The sequence below is a fragment of the Typopeltis vanoorti genome, chromosome 22 (genome assembly GCF_054136105.1).
Source record: "Typopeltis vanoorti isolate ZY-2024b chromosome 22, IOZ_Tvanoo_1.0, whole genome shotgun sequence".
Taxonomy (NCBI): Eukaryota; Metazoa; Arthropoda; class Arachnida; order Uropygi; family Thelyphonidae; genus Typopeltis; species Typopeltis vanoorti.
The window spans coordinates 19,663,826-19,690,609 of NC_143570.1; the positions used below are offsets into that span (position 1 = coordinate 19,663,826).

The 26,784-nt window shown below is 35.2% G+C and overlaps 1 protein-coding gene across 9 annotated transcripts in view; it reads right to left on the reverse strand.

The window, feature by feature from the left end:
- Positions 1-26,784, reverse strand: part of LOC150094194 (heterogeneous nuclear ribonucleoprotein R-like) — a 398,929-nt gene that overhangs the window by 147,475 nt on the left and 224,670 nt on the right. For 8 of the 9 annotated variants that reach the window (XM_090412071.1, XM_090412068.1, XM_090412076.1 and 5 more), the window contains 2 exons: positions 19,435-19,640; positions 5,539-5,834 (listed from right to left, as the gene is read on the reverse strand). In XM_090412071.1, coding sequence (XP_090268197.1) covers positions 5,539-5,834; positions 19,435-19,640 — 502 coding nt within the window. The remainder of the gene's footprint in view (positions 1-5,538; positions 5,835-19,434; positions 19,641-26,784) is intronic. The other variant, XM_090412070.1, reaches the window with a different exon arrangement.

Sequence of the window (26,784 nt, forward strand, 5' to 3'; positions counted from 1 at the left end):
AATTGGGTCATTCCAGGTCAATAATCAGTGATACCATACTGAGATGAAAGCACAGCGAGTCAACTGCAAGTGCTACCCACAGTGGATGACTCACTACACTCACTGAATGTGATGTAGGATGTTATGAAAGATAATATGGAAAAACTGCCAGTCGTCGGCAAACACGTTGAATGCGAAGGGCTTCCAGGTATCGACTGAAACATGAATCTGCACAAAATCATTCAGAACTGATACTCACAACATGGTTTTCCCTGTCAGTACTGCAATATGCAAGCTCAACATTACCCCAACCATTTCCCTACTGTCATCTTCAGTGGGGAAAAGAGCGTGTACAACCAGGATGTGGAAACTTGGAAAGCTGTGTTATAGAGTAACGAATCATGCTACACCCTCTACCAAACAGATGGCTGGTGAATGTCTCTTACCAGAGAACACAATCCCAACTATGAAATTCAGAGGCAACGGAGTGATGGTATGGTCCTATTTTTCCTGGTTTGGCCTCAGACCTCTATTTGTGGTGCCACAAATACTGAACCCTGAGAGGTATCTGAACATTCTGGACAATGCAATGGTTCCTACTGGCGAACTGAACACTGTCTATTTCAGCAAGAGAATGTTTTGTTTTACTGTGTCATAAGGCTGCTGCTGTAATTGTTGTGGACATGAATGTCACTACACTTGACTTGCCTCTACAAAACCCTACTGGTTCTCTGTGAGATGAACTGGAGCATCAGGCAAAGGGTCCCCCCCCCCCACACACACACAACAGTCCAACACTTACATGCCTAAAGAAGATCCAAAATTCCCATTGATCAGTAAGATGACCTGTAAGATTGCTGCACTTACTGCAGCAAAAGCTGGTCCTACATCTTATTAAGAGGGGCACAATGGCTATTTGTTTCTTACACTATGGTGTCCGTTGACTTCTTTCCAAGCATTGTATGTTTATAGGATTATAAAAATATTTATATATCCTCATCTCTTTAATATCTTCAATACCTTCAAAGGGATGTCCCCCCCCCCCACACACACACACAACAGTCCAACACCTAATTACATGCCTAAAGAAGATCCAAAATTTCCATTGATCAGTAAGATGACCCGTAAGATTGCTGCACTTACTGCAGCAAAAGCTGGTCCTACATCTTATTAAGAGGGGCACAATGGCTATTTGTTTCTCACACTATGGTGTCCGTTGACTTCTTTCCAAGCATTGTATGTTTATAGGATTATAAAAATATTTATATATCCTCATCTCTTTAATATCTTCAATGTTATATCAATTAATATTATCAATTTTCAGCTTTGTCAATATCAATTCTCGTAGAAAGGCTTAGACGTTGGTTAAACATGATTATTAAATAATTTAAGAAATTTACAACATACACAGGATATAAATTAAATTAAACTTTAATCTATAATTCCAATATTTCGCCAACATCACGTTGCCATCTTCACAGGAACTTAAAATAAAGACGTGCGCGCAGGCACTAAGTAAATGAGGATGAAGCAGGAAGCTATTGTTTCTCCTAAAAGTCCTGATGGTGCTCCCTGGCAGGCTCTGTAGGTATTCTTGGCCGTTGGGCTGAAGGTCTTCTGATGTAAGTCTCCTAAATTTGGGGCAGTTTCATTCAACCAAATTTGTTGAGGTGTGGACTGTTTCTTAGGGATGAGGCTGATTCCATGAATAGCCTTTCAAATTTGAATTTACTATGATGGTATTACCGTGGCTTTTTCCACCATATTCTGTGGTGTGTATCCAAAGCATGGTCTACAAGACCAGAGTGGCTGTACTGGTGAAACCGGATGTAGCCCTTGTGTTCTGAAATTCTGATATTCACTGTCCTACTTTCAGGACAGCTTACAGCTGTCCTGAAAGTAGGACAGCTTACAGCTGCAGGCAACCTGGCAAACACCAGGTATGTCTAGGGGAAGTGGTTGGTCTTTAGTGGAGCGGATAAGGGATGCCAATTTTTTTATATGGTCTGTAACAAGAGGTCAAGTCATGTTTTTTTTTAGGATTTTGGTAATTTTTTCCGAGGTGCCTCGGATGTAAGGAATGGATTTAGAGTAATCCATGTTGTGAAGGGGGGTTGTGGTTTACTGGTTTCAATATTTTTTGGATCTTTTTTTTTTGTGGGGGGGGGGGGGGGGGGGGGGGGGGGGGGGGGGGGGGTAGCCGCTGGCTGAGAAAGTGTTGAGGATGTGGTTTAATTCTGTGGCTAGGGCAATGTCATTTGAACAGATAAGTTTAGCCCTGCTGTGTAGTGTATTAATAACTCCATATTGTTGTGTGTGTGAGTGTGTGTGTGTGGAGGGGGGGGGGGGGGATATGTGAATGTATCTGCCTGTATGGGTGGGTTTTCTATAAACTGAGAAAACCAAGGTTCCATCAGGCTGGCGGGTGACTAGTGTGTCTAAGAAAGGGAGGCTGTTGTTTTTCTCTTTTTCCAGGGTGAACTTGATTCTGGGGTGTTGGTTGTTTAAGTGTGTTAGGAAGGAGAGGAGTGTATCAGAGCCATGTGGCCAAATAGCGACCACATCATCAACATAGCGAAGCCATGTAGTTGGTTTTTGTGGGGCAGAGTTTAAGGCTTTCTCTTCAAAAGTCTCCATAAAAAAGTTGGGCAAAGGTGGGGAGAGTGGTGAACCCATAGCTGTCCCCTCTATTTGTTTGTAGAATTACCATTCCCTACATCCGAACATCCGAGGCACCTCAGAAAAAATTACCAAAATCCTAAAATAAAAAAAAATAATAAAAAAAATAAAAAAACCACGACTTCACCGCGTGTTACAGACCATACAGAAAATTTGGCAACCCTTATTAGCTTCACTAAAGACCAACTACTTCCCCTAGACCTACCTGGTGTTTACCAGGTCCCTTGCAGCTATAAGCTGTCCTACTTTGGCCAAACAGGCAGGACAGCGAATATCAGAATTTCAGAACACAAGGACTACATCCGGTTTCACCAATACAGCCACGGTCTTGCAGACCATGCTCTGGATACACACCACAAAATACGGTGGAAAAAAGCCATGGTAATACACCGTAGTAAATTCAAATTTGAAAGGCTATTCATGGAATCAGCCTTAGCCCTATACACCAAACCTCAATAAATTTGGTTGCATGAGACTACCCCAAATTTGGGAAACTTACATCAGAAGACCTTCAGCCCAACGGCCAAGAATACCTACATAGTCCGCTAGGGGACACCATCAGAACTTTTAGGAGAAACAATAGCTTCTGGCTTTGTCCTCATTTACCTAGTGCCTGCATGCACGTCTTTATTTTAAGTTCCTGTGAAGATGGCAACGTGATATTGGCGAAATACTGGAATTATAGATTAAAGTTTAATTTTATTTATATCCTGTGTACGTTGTAAATTCCTTAAATTATTTAATAAGCATTTCAATATCAATGTTTTTATGCTTCTAACTGTACAATACTTTTAAAAATTATTTTTTTTAATCAGCTTGTAAATGGTATAAAAAATCTTTTACTTTTTTCAGCACACTTCATTTACATCTGGGGGATGGGGGAAAGATATTCATAATTCAAATAATATATGAATTTTGATGTGCAAGTTCCATGAAATTATACTATAGTTATTTCAATAGACAACTAAATCTCTGATAATCCTCTCCAAATCTTTATTGAAACAAACAGCTATGCTTTAAAAAAATTCTGAGTAACAAAAATGCAACTAATGCATGTTTTTTTGTGGTCATCTGGTTCTTTTAATGTCTCTCAGATCTTCCCAACCACTTTACATCTCTTATTCCACTGAAATATATATGACTTTTTCATATCATTAGAACCACTTTTAGCATGTCTATAGTTTCACTTACACTTTTGCCTAACTTTGAACAAAATTTTATGTTAATGGGTTGTTATAAATCCTATTCACTCGTTTTTTTTTTTAAATGTAACAAACATCCAAATATACACACCACCACTCCTTATCAATAACTGGCTTAACTGTTTTGATATGAATCAGGGCAACAGCACATGTTCAAACATGAATGATCGCATTATTCTGCTAGCTTGTCAGCAGAATCATGTGACCATGATGATTCTGCTGGCTTGTCATACACGCATTAATAGGAGGCCATTTCGGGAATTGAATTGTGGCACATTCTATTCTCATGTAGTAGAGATAAAAATAAAATCAAACCAAAGACAGAAACATACACACACACACACACACACACTGACAAGTCTGTTTTCACTTCATCATGTCATATGGTAACAAGATAATATCACTATGAATACTAATCTAGTAACAATGGCTAACACATTCAGCATAAAGAAATCTAGTTTAATAAAGAAGCAGCTTCTTGAGAATGATGATATCTTTATGAAAGAATATTAGGTTTCATTTGAATACTGTTTTAACCTTCTACCACTATTTAATCTTCAACCCTTATAATCATCTCACAATTTGATATACATTACTTCAACAAAACCCATTCTTAAATGGACCATCCTTAGAAAAACAAGTTTTTTCTTGTGTGACTCTACTTCACCCCCACCTCTTGCAATGCAATGCTATTTCTTAGCTGTTTCCACAAGTACTAAAGTGCAGTGTTCTCGAATATGACACCACAACACCAACATATCAAACTGACAGTAACTAAAACAACAGTCCCAAACTAACAGATTCCTAGCCATCAAATTTTGAAATAGGAAATCTCACATAATAAATCCAAAATTTCATTTGTGTTTCTTGAAAGGAGATGAGTGATTCAATGAAATATGAAGATGCATGGTAATTTCCAAGTTCCTCTGTTGTTCACAGTACTCTCATATTTACTGCTGTATCAGTAATTTCCTTAGATTGTGACATTTTATTTAAAAATTTCCAAAAGGAATTGAAAAAATTAATCACCAAAGCAAAAATGAGTATATTTTTCTCTGATCATTTGGCTCTTTGGTTATCTGATTTTTTTTTTTTTTTAATTTTATTTATAAAGATGTTGAGTAGAAAATAATTTATTTCAATTTGTCTCTTGACAGAGTAAAACTAACACAATTAGAATCTGTAGATTTCTGTGAACTAATAACTTAAGAAATCTGATAAGTATAACTGAATGAATCAGATATGCTCAAAAATCACATTGTATTGAACCATACCAATACTAAATCACTTTTATTGCACACGGTAGCCATCTCTGTGAGCAAGCACAACTATGATGAGATAGCATATACAAGCTGATAGTACATCATTTGATTGTAGCAGAGAGAAGTGATTGAAATTGAGAGATGGATCCCAAGTTACTATTCTGTAGCCAGATTTTATCAAATATTACTATATATTTCCAATCAGCAAAATTCGCACAGATCCCAGTATGGGAAGTGCGTTACCATAATTTATGAAATCATATAATGAAATTACATAAGATAGAGTTTACAGGAATTACCTACATACCAGAATACAACACAATATTTGCTGAGTTTGAGGAGAAAGATCTAAATTTGTTTATGCTTCAAATAATTATAAATAGGTCAGAATAATACCAATACATATGTGTACTTACATAGCTCTCTGCTGCATCATTTGCATCATTCTTCTTTCACGATTCCTTAAAATTTCTTCCTTTTTCTTTTTGTCTGAGGGGGGTTTTGCAAGTGACACCTCCATTGCAGCCCCACCAACTTCTTTACCATTAAGTTCTTTCATAGCTTTCAGGGCATGGTCCCTTTCTTCAAAATGGACAAAAGAATAATCTTTAATTTTTTTCACCCTTTCCACTTTACCAAATGCTTCAAACATTTCCTTGAGCTTGTCTTCTGTGACTTCTGATGTTAAATTGCGGACATACAAAACTTTCACCTAAGAAGCATGGTGACTTTTTAATATGAATCTTATATTAAAAATTAATATAATCTTCTATTAAATATCATTTCTAAAAAACTGACAGTTTTTTAATGATATATTTAAAGAGCAGAATAATAACTTCAAATATGGCATATTATTTGAAGTGAGACCGTTAAAATAATTATACAAATAAAATAGTAATAATAAAAGAATACTAATGATTTCAGTTATTACATGTTACTGGTCACATCAGTGACCCAATCAATTAAATCAAGAATTATAAATCGATTTAGAGGACTACAAAGATTAACTGAAAGTACAGCCCATTGTGATCCAAAATTTATAAAGAATTCCGCAATTTTTAACTCAATTCATGACTGTGCTTCAACTTTATTTAATGAAGCATACCTATGAATCAAATGCTGATACATCTTCTCGGATCTTGTCTTGTTTCTTTGATTTCTCTTTGCTGTAAAGGACGAAACAGTACTCAGCCTCATGCACATATAAATAGCTTTAACATAAACATTTCAAATGATATAGAAGTGATTTCAATAACAAATATCCATTGAAGAAGCGTCTAATTTTCTGAATTTATTTTTTCAGTATATATACAGTTTTGGAGATGACGAAGAAACCATGACAGCACATTTAGCCTTCATATATCAGCTAACCATGGGAATGACTTCTGGTGTGTAAAACAAACCTAACCAAAATTAATTACAAATATTATCATCTTCATCTTGTGAATCAACTACTATTGGATTTAACACAATTAAATCCAACCAAAAATAACCTAATTAAGGAGTCATGCATGTAAAGAAAACTACACCATCCTATTCACAAAGTGTTCAATATGCATGGCGAAGAGATTAGGTAAACACCCACATTTGCACTGTGTCCAATGATATTGAACTCCAAATGTTCAAGTACATGCACCTGCCACTCTGACTTTTCTCATGAACTAGCAATATCACCACAATGATGAATAACTTCATACTATCCAAAGATTCATCTAAAAATACCGTATGTTTTGTGTTTGCTAAGTGTTCATCACATATGCAACTGTGGTATGGCTAATAAAAAATCAGTATACAGAATGTTAGATTTATAAATTACAAAAGATAAAAATAAATGAAGAATTCTGCATTTCATGAGGATCTTTTTTCTCAAGACACCAGAAATCATTCTTATGTAAATTAAGCATAGTTGCTGAATGCTGCAGCCAAAAACCATAAATGTAGCCTTATATCACATCAGTGAAAGAGAAGGGAAGGAGAAATTATTAAAACTTCAATGGATAATTTGTTTTTTAAATTATCAAAGTCACTTCTGAATCCATTTCAAATGTTCACATTCGAAATTTATATGTTACACTCTGACCAGAAAGTTGTCTTTTATGGTGGGGGAAATAGGAAAAGGGAAGAAAGTGTGTTAAAGAGATCTGAAAAAGATTTACAGTATTTAATCCATAGGTATGAATTAAATATTCCGTCAGTTAAAAACTAAAATTGTTCAAGCGTGTTACTTTGCAATACTGGGTGAAAGTAACCTAATCTCTGCTCCACACAAATATAAAGGAAATTCAAACAATGCCCAGTAATAAACACTGTTGAAATATGAATAAACAACTTATACTCAATAAACACAAAAACTTATTCTGATTATAAAACCATCGGTTTAATACACATATGTACAAGAACACTGACTAGTTTCGTTAGCATACTGTCTAGCTGTGTCAAGACTAAAAAAGATGAAAAATAATAATAAATGCAAAAAAACGAAAGACTACAGTAACCGTTTACAATGGTTAGGCAACCAAGTTTGACAGCTCGCATGACAATGTATGCATGTAGCGAGATGCTTCAGTCATTATTGTGAATATGCGTTACATATTGTTTTTATTATTATTTTTCACCTTTTTTAGTTTTGACAAAGCTAGACAGTATGCTAGCGAAACTAGTCACCGTTCTTGTACATATGTGTATTAAACCGATGGTCTTATAATAAAAGAATAAGTTTTTGTGTTTATTACAGTATATAAAGACCAAATATGAATAGTCAACTTATACTCACTTAATAAGACAGAAATCAATGCCTGGAAATGGAAGAATTTAATGATTCTTTAGCAAAGCAGTTCAGTATAATATTTATAACTCACTGCTATTCTATTTCAATGTATACTCTCATGCCCACAAGTTGCTCATAATTTATTTTAATGGTATTACAACACCAAACCAACTAAAATCTAAACTTGTCTATAAGATTGCTCATAAGTTGCTCTTCACAACAAAATGTCTATCTTCATCCTTAATGAAATCTCAACAACTCAGTGCTTGTTTATAATGCAAGTAGAATTTATGTGAAAATTTAAGGTACTAAGTGACATGTACAATTGTGATCCATTAAGAATTTTGTTTTCAGTATAGTCTTTTCTATAACTAGGTATAGTAGAAACTAGTCGTTTTTAATTCTAATAATTCCACATACTTTATAATCCAAACTAAATTGCATCACTCTGCTAACAGAGTTTTGTGTGTGCTTTTCAAACTGGAGAATAACGAATGAGATCACTTGGCTGTTTTTATTTTTTTAACATCTCACCTATATTTCATGGTTACTTACACAGTGCATGAATAATGTGAATTATTACATTAAAAATTATGATACTGTAAGAAATGATCTGCAAAACAAATGAGAACAGCCGTGTTATAGTAGAATATGTCTTGTAAATGCAATTCAAGCTATATAGTCGTAATACATGAGTCTGTAAAATGATATATTCAGAGAGGGAAAAAAAAAAGAAAAGAAAAAAAGGGATGGGGTGGATAAAGGATTGCTTAAGGATCAACTGGGAAGAGACTTCCATTAAACTTGCAAATAATTCTGAGGCAACAGTCAATCCTAATCTTTCTATCGCAGATCATGCTACCAGGAACATAACAAAATACTAAATAAATAAAAATGGGCATGCAATTCAGAACTTGACTAACCAAACAGCATACTGTATTTGCTTAAACCAAACAAAAACAAAAACTAAGGTTCATTGGAGGATTTCTCAACATGCAGGACTCCTTAATCAAGCGAGACAAAGCAGCAAAAAGTTAGCTGCTACAGCAATGTCAAGTTCATCAAAATTGAGGGTAAAACTAAAAGACATTACAGGAATACTATGTCATCATAATTGATAATCATGAAATAAAGAAGCCAAAAACATGTGACATATTTCTAAATAATAGTTATAAAATGTTATATTCAAGCATACTCCATAATTCCAAGCAAATTCCATTAGGAAGGATATGGAATTTATGCAGTTACTAAGGAATAATTAACTGAGACAGCATGCGATGGAATATATTAAGGATTCAAGAGTACTCAATCTGATAATTGCATCTGAGCATTTGTCAATAATGAATATGACCACACTGTCACCAATTGGTGAGAGTGATCATATGGTCTTGACATAGGGGTGGCTAAATGTGGGGAATTTTCAATTAAGATGGGATATATGTGTAATTATAGGGCTGGTAATTATGACAAGCTTAGAAGATTGCTTAGATTGGTGCCATAGCACGTAAAGCTGCAATGGCTGGATGTTGATAGTACATGTGAAGTGGTAAAGGAGTGTTTGTAATGGCAGTCTGCATACCTAGAGTCAGGAAAGTAAATCAAATGAGAGTTAAATGGATGAATACAATCATTAAGCTGGAGCTGCAAAAAAAGAAACAATTGCAGAGGGAATTTAAGGAGAAAGGTGACCCAGGCACATGAACAGTACAAGGCACAGGCGAGAAGAGTAACTAGTGTGGTAAGAAAGGCAAAAGCAGATTATGAAGGAAGTTAGCAATGCAGGCTAAAGAGATTCCCAAATAGTTCTTTTGATATGCCGCAAGTAAAAGAAAAATGTATATGGCAAAATGATTTTTATGAATGCTGATGGTAGGGAGGTAACTGAATCAGTCGAAATAGCAGAATTACTAAATGAACACTTTGCAAGAGTATATCATCCGGATGGAGATATTGCAGGAACGAGAGAGCCAAAGGCTTATATGTGAAATGAAGTAAATGAAATGGAGGTGCATAACATATTACAGAACCATAATGTGAATAAAGCTGTAGGACCGGATAGTATACCAGTTCGAGTTTTACGTGAAGTGGCGAGGGAATTGTCAGCGCCTTTGACGATATTGTTTAATCTAAGTCTCAGCTCCGGGTTAGTCTCAAGGGGATGGAAGGAGGGAAAAATAGTTCCACTGCATAAAGGAGGCTCCAAGACTGATGTAGCAAATTACCGACTGATCAGCATATCAGGAGTTGTTGTCAAAGTAATGGAGAAGTTGATCAAGAGCAAAATACAGGAATGGATAGATGGAAATGGGATACTGTATTGGGGGGGGAGTAAGGTTTTGTAAAGGGTAGGTCATGCCTCAGTAACGTGCTCAGGTTTTATAATACAGTGACAGATGAGCTGGATAAATACAATGGGTTTACAGTGATACTGCAGGACTTTGCAAAGGCCTTTGACAGGAAACTGCACGGAATTCTAATCAGTAAACTGCAGCACATGGGGATGGATATACTGTTAGTGAGTTAGGAGTGTGGTTGATAGAGAGATATCAGAGAGTAGTTTATTCAGGAGTAGAGGAGTCCAAAAGAAGGCGTCAGGGTTTCTGTTCTTGGGCTACTACTGTTTAATTTGTTCAATAATGATATATGATTACGATAAAGAGCCAAGAGGCTATTTTTTTTCTGGTGGCGTAAATTAAGTTAAGGGGATAATAAATCCCTCATTATTTTAAAGCCGGATACGAAACTTGGAGACCGAAATCTAAGATCTTCCTGCCAAAGAACAATCAGCAAGTCCAAGCGTAAGTCATCACTTGGCAACTCGTGTCAAAGGTGGAGCAAGTTCCATCACTATCCTTAATATTTTCTCATAATGTAAAACGCAGCTCCTAGGAAATGTATTACTGTTTTACATTATGAGGAGAGGTCACTACCTAGACCGGTTTCGACCTTTTATTGAGGTCTCATAAGTGAGTGGGTAGACTTGGAATACCAAGGTTTGAGTGAACCGAACTTACATATACCTCTACTAACGAACCTCTCCTCATAATGTAAAACAGTAATACATCTCCTAGGAGCAGTGTTTTACATTATGAGAAAATATTAAGGATAGTGACAGAACTTGCTCCACCTTTGATATGAGTTGCCATAGTGTTGTACTACCCAAATGATGACTATGCTTGGACTCGCCAATAGTTCTTCGGCAGGAAACTCTTAGATCTTAGATTTTGATCTGCAAGTTTCGTATCCGGATTTAAAATAATGAGGGATTTATTATCCCCTTAACTTAATGATATATGATGGGAACTGTTGCTGTCTGCTGATGATGCAACAAAGTTGGGTAGAGCAATAGTTAATACAGATGATGTCAAAAATTTGCAGGATGATTTGGATAGATTGGCAGACTGGGCAAAGGAGAATGGATGTCAGTTTAATTTGGCAAAGTGCAGTTATACATTTTGGGGTAAAAAGATTACCAGCTGTATACCACATTGGTTGAACTGTACTCCAGGAAATTGATGAAGCCAAAGACTAGGGAGTGTTAGTGGATAACATCACTTGGTTACTGAAGAATACTTTGATGAGCTCAAAAGAGGCTCTAAGTCTGAGGTTTCGAATTAGAGATATGATATCTCAGTAGTGGTGGTGGTTAAGGCAATGGAAAAATTGGCTAAGTGCAGATTAGGAATGGATGGAGGACAGGAATATGCTATTGGGGAGAGCAAGCATGGGTAAAGGATAGATCTTGTTTTAGTAATTTTAATGTCACTACAATAAAGTGATAGCTAAGTTGGATAAGTGAAGTGATTACACTCTAATATTGGGGGCTTTGCAAAGGCATCTGACAGCATATCACACGGAACTCTATTGCATAAGTTAGAGCAACTAGGGATGGACACAAACTGTTGAGATGGATAAGAGGGTAGTTGAGACATACACACCAGACAGCAGCATATGTTGTGTTGAATCATAAGGAAAGCAGGTAACTAATGGTGTGCAACAGGGCTCTGTCTTGGACTGCAGCTGTTCAATTTGTACATTAATGATATTGGAAATGATTTAAAGGAGAATATTCAGTTGTTTGCAAAGAGAGAAAAACAACAGTAGATATAAAGTTCCCACTGAAAGATTTAAACAGACTAGTAGTTCAGGCAAACGATAGATAATAGCTGCCAAATAAATTCAACATTTCATAGTGTAAAGTTATGCACTGTGAGATGAAAATAATACAGACTGTGTATTGCATAGATAGAAATGCACTACAGAAATTGATGGGATTGGCAATTATAAATAATGCTGGGCAGCTGAAGTTCAGAGAACATACTGAAAAAGTGTAAGAAGGTACTTTGGGAAAAAATGATCACGTCATATATTGATAAAAATTCAAGCATGCAGCAAATGCTTAGAATTCCTACACAGCGCAACAAAAACAAAGATTTGATATTACACCAAGTGTGGTCAGCATTCATAAAAAATCTAACTTCCTCAGATCTAGGACATAACACACGTGAAGCACAGAACGTGACAACAAATAACAATGTTCCAACAAACATTCAGTAACAAATGTTTCAATTTTTTCAATGTTAAAACACATTTAATCTTTATTTAATATGAATTTAATCTTTGTTAGTTGTGTTTAACTTTTTATATACACCAATGCCCCTGATGATGTAAGTCATACGAGTTACGAAACTTGTCGGGTTTCCATGTATCCTGTTCGTATTTAATAAACATGTGGTCCCAATACCAGAATCTATCTCTCGAAATACTGAAAAAAGTGTCCAAAATACTGCAAAAAAATGGGTTATTGATGTTAAGAAACACACTGTCAAGAAAGCATAAGGAAGTTATTATCACTCTTGGGAATGTGGAAGTGATGGAGATAATTCAGAGGCAAGTAATATAAGATCTGATAATGTTGGAATCTTGACAAGTAACAGATTGATTTGGAGGAAAATTGTAATTAGGAAGTCAGTAATGATGTAAATTTTTCATGTAGTACTATCATATCCTGTACACCCCTTGAGGGTACATGGCAGGAATTTGATGAAGATGATGATGTAATGAAAATGATGACTGGTTTGTTTGCAGAATGCTCCCTATGAGGATAGTCATTAGCAACTTTTGTTATGATCATATCGACTCTTTTCTTAACAGGGAAAAGAAAAGAGTTGATATAATTGCAACATAAGTGACTGAAAGGTTTCACAGATTAGAAACTAAAGAAATTTTCAAACACATGACTGGACAGGAGAGAAGAAGAGGTCTATGGAAGATGGTTGGTAAGGGAAATGTGATTAGTTTCTATGCTCAGAATAGGAAATAAGTGGAATAAGTTGCTTTGTAATATATATATATATATATATATATATATATATATATATATATATATATATATGTGTGTGTGTGTGTGTGTGTGTGTGTGTGTGTGTGTGTGTGTGTGCGTGTGTGCGCAAAACTTGTGATATTCAAACTGATAGTGAAATTTATGAATATGGAATACATGCAGTCTCGATGGATGCTATTTCAGTTGACTTCAGGTTATAACTCTGAATGACTGATGGTATAACTGAGAATTACATTTCAACTTAATCATTTTCCCTTATCACCTAGTCACTATACCCTGTGTGGATTATCTCGGGACATCTTATTCAAGTATTTAGCATTTATTATTACAGTCACAAATATCAATTCTATCGCATATGTCTCCACGTTAAGTAGGTTGCGTCATTGTTATGCGTTCCACATTAATAATAAACTAAGCCTTATACCTTGCTTCTCTTATGCTCTTTCTTATGTAACTTAATCTTTAAGGGCCACCAGAAGTTTACCCGTTCCCTGAATGCTATAGATTATCCTGATCACTCAGGCAAATTTATTTTTTTACTGCACCAGCCTGAGCCTTAAAGTTAAAGATACACTCTGCCTTTAGGTTAATTACACAATATCAGGTGCTACTAACAATATAAATCTAATTCCTAGAAACTTGGGCTCTCTGGCATAATTTTACTCTTATTTGCAGTCGTGCCCTTACTTTCAATTGGGGTATGCCCGCACACACACACGTTCTTAGGTTCGATGTTTTATGAAGGGTCAGGATCAGTCATCATGATCAGAAACACACATAATTAAAGAATCAAAACATTAAATTCAATTAGTAATGCCATACAAGTTAAATTGATCATCAAATCTAATGTTAAACCTCTACCTTTCATTCACTCTCTCAGTCTTAAAGCATTTTAGTACTTTACTTCAAAATATCAGTACATTCAATAACTCAATACATATTACATTTACGATTGCAACTCATTTTGGACATTAAGGTACTTTAACACATTTTATATCCTCTTTTGGAATAAACATGACAGAATCTCTACCTGGTTGAAAGTCCTTAAAGTTCGCTTCAAGAAAACATAGTCATTCACATAGATCTAAATTCTTTACTCTTTCTTTTTTATACAAATTTCAGATTGCGCTCTTTTAAATGTTAGTCAATTCTCAAAAGGGGCTAGAACAAATGAGAGTACTTATCTATTCTCTTTCTTCGGTTTTCTGCCGTCTTTTGTTCTTTGTTTCGAATCTGGTTGTCTCAATTTTTATCGCCACGTGGGTTACACGTGCTCATCTGAGCTGGATGCTGTCCTTCTGCTTAGGTTTTTACGTCGATGATCTTCTCACCAGAGCCTGCGGTTAGCCTTGCCGAAACTCTACTGCGGTGTCATACCGAACTCTATCGTAAGTCAGCCCTCAGAAATGAGAGGTGAACCGCGAAGAACTCTCGAGGCACACGGAGAGAAAATTCAGGAACAAGAAAAAAACGGGTCATTTACTCCCGTATTGAGGGTTTTATTCGCTCTCCTAGAGCGCCACCTTTTCGAGTTTGAAATATCTTATCGTCTCACCCATCGGTCTCTGTTTGGGTGACTTCACCGATTAACATACGGGACTTCTTGTTTTGGGGAACGTATGCATCATGATGCCTTCTAATATGTGATGCCCACGGGTGATTACCCTGATCTTACAGTATTTAGGGTGATCTTTGCCCTATGTTATTGAATAGTACACATTCTTTCACTTACAATTTTTCATTAATAATTCCTCTCTTATTTTGCCCCTTTTTCTGACTTACATTCATGTTAGACACTTAGATATAAAACTTTACAATTCACAAAATTAACAGTTCATCATATAGGAATTTGTTATAAACAAAAACATATTTATACTGCGCTAAAAGATAAGTATGTTTTTATGTTAATTGTTAGATTCTGGAATGGTGACGTCAAGTAAAGTTTGAAGTCGCCTATTTCAGATCTAACACTGCCTAGTCTGTGCACAACTGGAGAAGGAAAGACATCTGGTATTGTGGATGTTAAAATTGATGAAAAAGATAACATCATTGCTAGGAAACTATACTTCCTTCTGGAGCTTCCTTTCTAAATAGGAAAAATAATCCGAATGGTGCAATCATCAGGTGTCATTTTCTTTCCAAAGATTACTCTAACAATGCCATATACTATTTGTCCTGAAATACCTAAAGTCCTAATCATCCAACAGTCAAATCTCTTACCCCAGAAGATTTCCCATTCTTCATCTTCCTTAATACTCCTTCAGTCTATACCAGATTTATTTCCCATTATTGCTAGATTCATTCGAGTTTACTTCACTGAATAACATTCATTTTTTTTGTTGTTTTGTTTAATTGTGGCAGCATTATCTATGATAATGCTGCTACATTATTTATAGTAATCTATGTTATGGAAGTCTCAAGATTTTGATCTTCATTTATTAAAAAACCTGGATTCTCAGTATTAGCATCTTCCTCCGACTAAAAGTGTAAATTAAACTTGGCTTTTTATTCTTTCATCTTTAATTACTTTTTTTTTCCTTTTTTTTTTTTTTTTGGCTTTCATTATAAACAATTCAGTTCACACATGATTCTACTCTAGTCTTCATTCTAACTCAAAAAAAAAAAAAAATCATGTTTTGAATAAAATGACTCTTTATATCTCTATTTTAGTGTGTTTCTTTCCCTTTTCACTTGTCCACAAATCTTTTCTACAGTTTCTGCCACTACTTCTTGAAATCTTTCCAATTCTTCATTTACATTAGGTAACATTTTCTTACCACTTTCATTTCCCATATACACATTAAAGGTGTACATCGGAAAATGAAAGTGGTAAAAAAAGGGATAGAAAGATAACACAGAAAAATAATAAGTCTATGCCATCCATCTAAAGCAGCAGTTCTCAACCCTATGCATGCAGGCACTAATGAGCCCAGAGCTATATGCATGCACCTGCTATCAATTATTAAATAAGGAAAAAAATTAGAATTGGAAAATATGTCTTCTCCTAGTAATAATATTTATTGAAATCATAAAAAATGTTAACATTTATGTTATATTACAAACATTTTGTAATTCCTCTGTCTGTGAGTGCAAATGTTACCAGTACCAATTTTGTGCATATGCTTTATGTATTTATTCTACTGGCAACCATGTGTTTGAGGGATGTGTCACCACTTCATTGTGGTGACACATTGTTGTCGGCACACTTTGACCATACATTGTTTTCTCGAGTTTAAAAATTTTGCCCCAAAATGAGTAACCCAAATAAAAAACAATGAACCTATAAATTCGACAGTGACTGGGAAAAAGATTATTCTTTTATCCATAGTAAAGATGATGGTTTAATTTAGTTGTATAATAAATGTTACATGTATTTATCCTACTTTCCCAGTTAATTAATTTGCTAATTGTTATCATTTGATATGATAAGCAAGTATAAATTTTCTAAGTAAAAAATATTGGTGTCTGCCACTCTCTTCCCAATCTTGAATATGCCCACAATCACACCAGGTTGAGAACCCCTAATCTAAAGTAACAAACAAATAATGCCCATGACTTTTGCTCCACTCTAGGATGAAATAATATTACTGAGTTTTAATCACCATCCCAACTAACCTTGTGATTCTGTGACTTGGTGATTTTTAATTTCTAATTATGAGACAACTTCTGATACAAAAATCTAAAAAATCTTTGATTTCCATCCCTTCTTTGAACTTTTTTTTTCCCTATTCTTAGAAAAAAAAAAAAAAAAAAAAACTTAGATGATTTTGAATAATACTTGCGGTTCATATAACTGGAGAAGTGACATTGGTTTTCCATTGCATCACATTTTAAAGTCTGTTTCATATGTGCCATAACAACGACCAACTCATCATCTTTACCTGGAAGTGTCAATATGTTCAAATTTCCTATTTTCAATTTTCTGTCCAGTATGGATATTTACAATTTATATTCATCCAGCATCTGATTATTTTTTATTTATATTTTTTTTTTAAAGGCTTAAATTCATCCCCTGCTGACTTGCTAGGCATGTCTTAACTTCATCATAGCACCAATAGACTATACTGTGTTCCTAATGAATTTTTATCCTTCAGGCATCCTTAAGTAACTCCCCTATCTCACATATTCTTTTAGCTCAGACATGGGATTGAACTTTGTGAGGTCTGGAATAATTACTTTCAAAGATTGTTAAACAAAGCAGCAACAGAAAATATTCAACAGGAATTCAACCATCAGAAAGAAAATTTCTCTTACTGCCTATATGAATAGAAAATTATATTGAACATGTTGATCAAGATCAGATTTCCACTTTATCCAGCTATCATGAGAATATTCAATAGTTGGGAAATCATAGATATATAATAAGGATCTGTGTTCAAGTGCATAGACAGATCTGGAAAAGGCACATGACAAGGTGCAAGAGAAAACCTGTTCAAAATACTACAGCTAAATGGGACATTATACAGCACATCACACAGTATTTATTTCAGCTGTAGAACTCAAGGCAATACAGAAAGATAGTCTGATGTTAAATTAGGTATGACAAGAGTGTTCTCTATTTCCAGTCTTATTCATGATCAATATGAATAGTATTAGGAAAGAAGCAGCATCAAACCAGATATAAAAATGGACATGTTCAACTCAGCTCTTTACTTTATGAAGATGTTTTAAATGTTCTGCAAATGATAAAAACACAATGTAAATTCTTAAGATTCTTTATCTGGAATACTTCTGTAACAAATGTAGCATGCAAATCAACAATATTACAACAAGAAGTATGAAAGTAAGCAGGAATACAGGAAGCATTAATTGCATTCTCAATGGAGAATCTATAGAACAAGTAAATATTTAGACTATATAGGCATAATTCTTAGTGAAAACTACAATTTAAATATGGAATAAGAGATTAGTGTTAGCCAAAATACTAAACTAGCAGTATTCATGTCAGTGTTTAAACCAATTTCAACTCATGGGTCTGAGAAGTGGATTAAAAATAAAACAGTTGATCATAGTAGACAACAGAGCATAGATAATGTGTTTTGAGAAAAATTATGGAAGAGAACAGATGGTAGCATTATATTAAATATGAAGACATTAGGAAAGAATTTGCTATAATTAGAATTAAAGAATGTGTAAGCAGAACTCATATTATCACTTAAGCAGTGCAATACCAAGACAACACTTTAATTTTCATACTTCTAGATTTTAACTACTTGGCTACAAAAGAATAATGAATTTAAGTATCGTTTTATGTCAACAGATACTGAAAAGTAATTCCAGCATAGATCTTCCACTATAACAGTGGTGTCCATAATGTTGATTGTGCAAAAGTTTCAGTCAACAGCCAAGGATGGTATATTCATGTATTCTTCTTAAGACAGCAGTTATCAAGATGTCACTTGCATTCTAATAACATTGCCAAAAATACATCTATTCTTAGAAATAATTTTCTTTGAATGACTTCACTTGATGTATTCAACTCATCTATCCATCTAATGTGATTGGAGACTTACTGAAGTGTTGAACAAGTAGCGTAAATTTAGAGACTCCAATAAGTTCAAAATCATGTTTCTTTTTATTCTATTTTATTATTAACAACAATACTATTACATAAACACGGTTGTCACCTATATTATTAATGAACTCTGACTTACCCTAAAGTCCAAAAATTTGTGAAAAAGTGTTTATTTGAATGGCTATTTGGTTTCTTAAACTTCTCAGTCCCTCTGATCATTTTAGTTCTTCTTTAGGATGATGCGTAGGTAAACAATTAAAATTTTTTAAGTAAAAAAAAAATAAAATAAAGAATAATCTTTAAATGAAGTTCATTGTGGATCAATAGGTATTGAAGTAGATCTTGTGGAAAAAATAAGCGGATCACTGCACTATAACAATCTATTTCTTTAGTTCTCTATGAAAATGTTAAGGAATTTCCAATCAATGCAACAAGAAACAAGTTTGTGCACAATTAAGAAACAGGTGAGTGAAAGAGATCTTCTCTCACAGAGCAGTGAGTGAGTGATACAGTTTGCCTGTTGTAGTGGTGAGTGCATCTAGTGTGAATGAGTATTTTAAGAGAAGATATGACACAGCTGATGTGGACAATATTTGGCCTCTCTCGATGAGTCCGTAACTCTCAGCTCTAAGATAACAATAATAAAATTTAAAAAAAAAAAAATTTTTTTTTTCCAGAAAACTTACTTTTGACATAGTTTCTGCATCAGGTTCTTCTTGAGGATCTGCCCAGTCCACAATAATATCACAGCCCCAAACCTTTATTCTGCCAGTACTTAGTCTTCTTTTTGCTAAAGAAGCTGCTTTGTGAGACTCATATTCAAGGAAACAGAATCCCCTATTTTTCTTTTTGTCATCAGGAGAACTATATATGATTACTTCAGTAAGACCTGCTATATAATAAAGAAAATATTATCATCATTTTAAAAAGAATCCGAGTATAATTGTTCATGAAATTAACTTTAAATATTAATGCCATTCTTAATTTACAGTGTTTCTTTGCAAAAACAAACATATGAAAGCATTTCCAGAGCTACCTCAGTATTGCAGCAATCCTCTGTGTTACCTTCACGACCTTTGCAATATGCTCTCTGATTTTCAGTTTTCTATCAATCATCACTCCCAGATCTCTTGTCTTCCCTACTTCCTCCAGTATAAATCCTCCCATAGAGTATGCAATGTCCCATCGATGTGTCCCAAACCTCAAGACCTTACATTTTGCTGCATTAAACTGACACCCCCATTCATTGGCCCATCTGTCTAGCTTATTCAAATCCTCTTGCAGGGCTACCACATCTGCACTATTACTAATAACCCTTCCCAGCTTCACATCATCCGCAAACAACTGAATATCCCCTGAATCCACTGCAAATGTCACTGATATACAGGTTAAACAATATAGGTTCCAGTACTGAGCCCTGTGGGACCCCACATGTAACCTTCTGCCTCCTTGAAACTGACCCACCATACACAACTCTCTAATACCTGTCGGACAGCCAATCCTGAATCCAGTTGACCAACCTGACATCCAAACCCATGTGCAGCAACTTAAATATCAGCTTATCATGTGGCACCCTGTCAAATGCCTTCGCTATATCAACAAAATGGCAGTATATGCCTTTTCCTCATCTACTGCTCCTGTAACTTTATTATAAAAGGCTAGCATATTACTAAAACAAGAGCACCCCTTCACAAATCCATGTTGACTCTCACAGATAACATTACCCTCATCTGCCCAATGCTGTATACAGTCACTCACTAATTTCTCCAAGATCTTAATTACTGATGACACACAAACTGGCCTATAATTAGACACTTCCAGTCTGCTTCTGCCCTTATGCAATGGCACTATCTTACCTTCCATCCATTCCCTGGGCATCTTTCCCGTAGTCGGGCTTTCAATGAACAGCCAGGTCAAAGGAACTGTCAGTTCTTTAGCACATTCTCTCAAAACTTGTGGTGAAATACCATCCAGTCCCACAGCGTTACTGACATCCAGCTATTAGCTAAACATTTTAATCCACAAGCTTTCAATCTATTCTCATAGTGAAGACTTCATAAAGCAGTGCTAATAATGGTCATTCTGCTCTGAATCATTTCCGCCACTTCCACATATCTGCAAGAAACCCAGATGACCAAATCTGTGTAATGCATGTGTGATTGTTTTCTTTATTGCTGCTTTCACTGTTTCTTTACATCCAAGTGAGATATTTTGTGTGCTTTTGTGGTGTGTCCTCTGCACTCCACATTACCATAAATTTTGAGCTTAATCTATTTCTTACAGTACAGTTCCATCTAAGCAATACATAGGCTATACTTTTCTCATCTGGATCTGAATAACTTTTACACACTGCTGCTGCTGCTGCTCAGGAAGAGATATATAAAAAAGTGAGGTGGGAATGGGACCAATGTTGGCTGGTGCTATCATCAAGTACCAAGAATTTAACTTTAAAGTCCAAATGTTTTGTATATTGGTCAAAGAAATATGTGAGAAATATTATAAAATTTTGTTTTCTATTATTTTCACCCTGCTCTATTATGCAAAGCTATAAATTCAGCAAAACATAAGTCTTCAGAATGTCACTTTGCAGGCTTTCTGCTCAGCTAATGAATTTATGATGGAAAGCAATTATCATTGTCATCTTATATAATTTCTAGCTTTATTCAAGTTCAACATGTAATTTCAACATCCCGACCCCCCCCCACACACACACTCCAATAAGTTACTGCAGGGAAAATATGTAGCAGTATGGCTCTCCAATCGTCAGTCATCTACCCACTTTTTGATTTAGTTGGATAGCATATCACTCCCTAATGGCTGTCATTCAAAGACCATTTTTTTTCTCATTTCACCAGCTTCATGGGCATCTCTATCCCAAGTAAAGAGGGTTCCATGTAGTATCTTTGAGAAGGACATCAAATATCATAGGACTTTGCAGAAGCATTTGACATAGTGAAGCCACTAACCAAATCAGCTATCACTTTCTACAATAAAGTGCAAAAATCTAACAAATACTTGCTGGATTTCTGCTCAGGACTAGTTATCATTAACACCATGTTCCAACATAAAAATGTGCACAAATTCACATGGAGAGAAGGGGCAAGGAATAAGAAAAGTCTCAGTGACTATGTTATTGTTGATAGTGATGTTTTCTCCCTTGTGCAGGACACCAGAGTGTACAGAGGATTTGAAATTGGAAGTGATCACTATTTAGTCTTGAGCAGGATAAAATTGAATTTCATATTGAAAAGAAGAACATGTAAGAAAGTTTTTTTAAAGCGAATAAAGGTTGAGCAGCTCACAGATGTGAACTGTAGACTAAAATACACAAAGATTATTCAAGAAAAAATAAAAGAGTTTGAGATCAGCAACCAAACCTTGGAGACGCAGTGGCAAGCCTTAAAGAAAACCCTGATTGATTCAGCCAGAGAGGCATGTGATGAAGTTGTCTGCAAGGATAGAAATATCCGAACTCCATGGTGGACACAGGAAGTTAAAGAGGCAGTGAAGGAAAAGAAGGAAGCATATTAAATGTTCCTGCTAATAAGTCAGATTGTGCTCTTAAAGAATACAGAGACAAATGTAAGAAAGCTAAACACTGTGTAAAACTAGCTAAACAAACGTCATGGGAAGACTTTGACGAGAACATAAATATCAAGAAGGTGGCAAAATATTCTAGAGGTTGTTGAAGAAGCTCAGAAATGGAGGAAAGAGTGCTGCAAAAGGAATTAGAGATGATAAAGTTGATACATAAACTGGAGAGAAAGATATCCTTGAAGTATGGAGTAATTACTTCGAAAAATTGCTAAATGAAACTAGAAATGTAGCAGTGATAAAAAAACACTGACCAGGCATGCAATTAGGAATACACATCCAATACGTGAAGTAGAAAAAGCTATCAAATGTCTGAAATATGGAAAGGCAGCTGGAGTAGATGATATTCGACCAGAAATGCTCAAGTATGGAGGCATAAAGGTCTTACAGTGGCTGCACTGCATAGTTCAGAGGGCAAGGACAGGGGGATGAATTCCCGGTGAATGGAGTAGAGCTACTCATTGCATCCGCATATAAAAAGGGAAATAAAACTGAATGTGAGAATTACAGAGGTATTTCTTTACTGAGTGTTCCTGATAAGATTTATGTCAGTATACTTGAGAAACAGTTGAGAAGAATTGTGGAAGAGAAGCTTGGTGAAGAACAAGCTGTTCAGGCCAAATAGAGGCGGTCAGGATCAGATTTTCACTTTGCGACAAATAGTTGAGAAATCATGGGATTATAACAAAGATCTGTATTTACGTTTTGTAGCTCTGGAAAAAGCATATGACAAGGTGCCAGTAGAAACACTATTCAAAACACTATAGTTGTATGGTGTCGGTGGGGCATTATATCAAGCAATACTTCGTCTTTATTTGAGTTGTAAGTCAGCAGTTAGAATTGAAGGAAGTAGAAGAAGGTGGTTTAATGTTAAATCTGGTGTAATACAAGAATGTACATTATCCCCTCTGTTATTCATTATCCATATGGATCACATTATGAAAGAAAGTGGTATTAAACCTGATATCAAAATTGGAGATGTTAACATCGGCCCTTTGCTTTATGCAGACGATGTTATACTTCTAAATAAATCTGCTACAAGTCTGCAAGATTCTCTGACTAAATTGAATAACTGTTGTAATAGATATGGTATGAAGGTTTCAGCAATAACAAGACAAAAAACAATGAAAATAGGCAGAAGAACTGAAAATATCAACTGCATTGTGAATGGAGAACCTATACAACAAGTAAAACATTTCAGCAACTTAGGAACGATTTTAGGAAGATTGTAAATTAAATATGGAAATAGACAACAGAATCAATAATGCTGGTATGGTAGGAAGTCAACTGATAAAGTCAACAAAGAAATTTATATGGAATAAGAGAGAAATCAGTCAAAACATTAAATCAGCTATATCAGCTATACACAAGACAGTGTTCAAACCAATTTTAACTTATGGATCTGAGAGCTGGGTCAGAAGTAAAACACCGGGCTAAAGACCACAGATATGAGAGTTCTGAGAAAGATTAGGGGCATGAACAGATGGCATCAATGGTAATATCATATTAAAAATGAGGATATTAGGAAAGAACTTGACGTTGTTAGCATCCAGGAAGTGTGTTAGCAGAGCTATTCTCAGGTGGTATGGTCACTTAAAACAGAATGGGAGAAGAAAGATTAGCCAAACAAGTGTTCTCTGCCAGTTTGGCAAGAAAAAGACCCACAGGAAGACCAAGACATAGGTGGATTGATACAGTACAAAGTGCCTTAGAAGATAGAAATATAAGATCTGACAATGTTGGAGCCTTGACAGGTAACAGATTGATTTGGAGGAAAATTGTAGATAGGAAATTAGTAATGATGTAAATTATTCATGTAGTACTATCATATCCTGTACACCCCTTGAGGGTAAATGTCAGGAATTTGATGATGATGAATACTTTGAGTTCATTCACCTCTATTTTAATCTCAATTACTGTCCCATCAATCATGGCATGGTCTCTACCTGAATGATATGATTTATAAAGTGATCAAACTACCGTACGTTTTCAGGAAACAAAAACTTCTCTCTCTCTCTTACATTTTTCCAACAACTACTCCCACATTCAATGCTTTTCCCATTTTGAATAATTCATTTTGACCAAAATTAGGAATTCTTTTACCCCCCCACCACCACCACCAATACCAAGTTTTTTTTTAAATAAACCAAGTGGCATTGCTATTATCTTTATTCTGTGCACAAGAAAAATACGCAATTTAGTCTTTCATACATCAAGCACACCAACAACTCTCCGTAGCATTGTTTTTTTTTTTTTTTTTTTTTTTTTTTTTTGCTTGTTAATACAATACTATCACTTAGTTTTCATTCAAGCTCTTCTCTACAGTGCATGCCAAATGCTTCAGCTTTTGGCGTGCACTGTAGAGAAGCACTTTTTCCTTATCCATTCGCCAAACTATAAAGAATGTAAACTTATTTATATTTGTCTAAGCACAACAAATTTGTGAGTAAGATTTTTTTGTTTTGTGTTTTGTTTTAATTACTTAAAGAGAAATAACAAATCATTAATTTTTCACTTCATATTATGCCAGATAGCAAGACATTTGGTTAAGCTAGCACTACAATGTGCTCAGAAGTACACAGAGATGTATGTTTGAAAATTTTGTAACATCTGAACAATTTTAATTACTAAAAGTGAACCCTCTACTGATTTACTAATTTTAAGAATTGGTCATTTACCTGGGTTATGATGCTAGTGAATCTGTTACAAACAAAACCAGACTTTATAAAAATTTATGGGTTTTCACTTCATAACACTGAACAAACTGAAAGAGGTGAAATAATATTTTGTATTGCGATTTAACATTTTTTTAACATGCATTTTTATTTATTTTTTTAAAGATACAGTAGATTGCATCTCTTTATTTGCATTGCTGCGTTTGATTACTAATTTGGGCAAGTACCCAAAAGAAAAAAAAATTCTGTTTTGTAAAATTTTTCATGTTTTATTTTAACATATTTTCTTGAAAAGGAAAAAAATTATTTATACTCATATGTGAAGAAAGTGCTTCCCATGGAGTGTTCGAATAATCAGATTGTGTCCAGTTGAAAAGTTTTTGAAGAAGATCGATCCACCGTGTCTAGGGACACTGGACAATATCTCACATTTCAGCAAAATCTATGGAGAATTTCAAAAATAATGCTATTGAAAATTATCACAAAAAACCTGGTTGCCTTATATTGAAGATACTTTTGTAATACATTTCTTTTGGCAAGGAAAATTCTACAAACAGACAGAGGGGACAGCCATGGGTTCTCCACTCTCTCCATTCCTGGCAAACTTCTTTATGGAGATTTTTGAAGAAAAACCTTAAACTCAACCCCACAAAAACCCACTGTCTAGCTACATGGATGATGTGTTTGCTATTTGGCCACATGGCTTAGACACACTCCACAACTTCCTAACACACTTAAACAATCAACACCCCAGAATCCAGTTCACCTTGGAAAAGGAAAAACAACAATAGTATCCTTTTTCTAGACACTGATGGAACACTGGCTTTCTCTGTTTACAGAAAACTGACCCATACAGGGAGATACATTCACCAGCAATTCTCCCCCCCACCTCTCACAACAATATGGGATTATAAAAACCCTATATAACAGTGTTGAACTCTGAATGGTCTTGTATCTCATAGTATCAGCAAATCATTCAGATTTCAACAAGCATAACACAGCAAACTAAATATTTAAAAGAAAATACTTGCATTTCGTCAAAACCAAATTAGGATGTATTAAATGTGTTAAATTATATAAGGTAATGAAATATAACACTAAGAATATATCAGATTATAAAATGGTAAAGAAGTATAACAGTGTAGTGATGTAATGTATTATCAAATTTTATTTAAGTGAATTGAAGATCAAAATTTTGTATTATACCATTCAGCTAAGGTTAACTTGAATATTCCACTGAACAAATTGTAAGAGTGGGTCCAAAGGTTTGATATGTGCTGGCGTAAGTGCTCGAGGCTGCGTAATACAAGGAAAGAGATGTGCATAATAGCAGTTCCGTGAATCCTACCATAAAAAAAAATGCTGACATCATCGGAGATCGAGAATAGCATAGCGGCGCACAGGGGTTTCAGGCGTAATGCAGTGAAAAATATATGTGATTACAGGGGGAGAGGGAAGGCTTATTTCCCGGGATTCGTGGTCATGGGGAGGTCCGATCGAGGTAGTGGTTCCAGGCCGTGCAGTAGGCGAGGACGAGTGGCAGCTGGAAATTTGAATCAGGCAGTCCATGAAGCTACAGACAGAGCTCCGGAGCGACGCAGCTAATACTTTCATTGCAAGCGGGTGCTATGTCATGGATGTTCCCCTAAAATTCTCAGATGACAAAGGTAGCCATAGAGTGGATAGATAATAGCCCACATAGCAGGAATCTGACGCCGCACGTGATCAAGGCAAGGAATCAAACCTCGGGAACTACTAAAGCAGTAT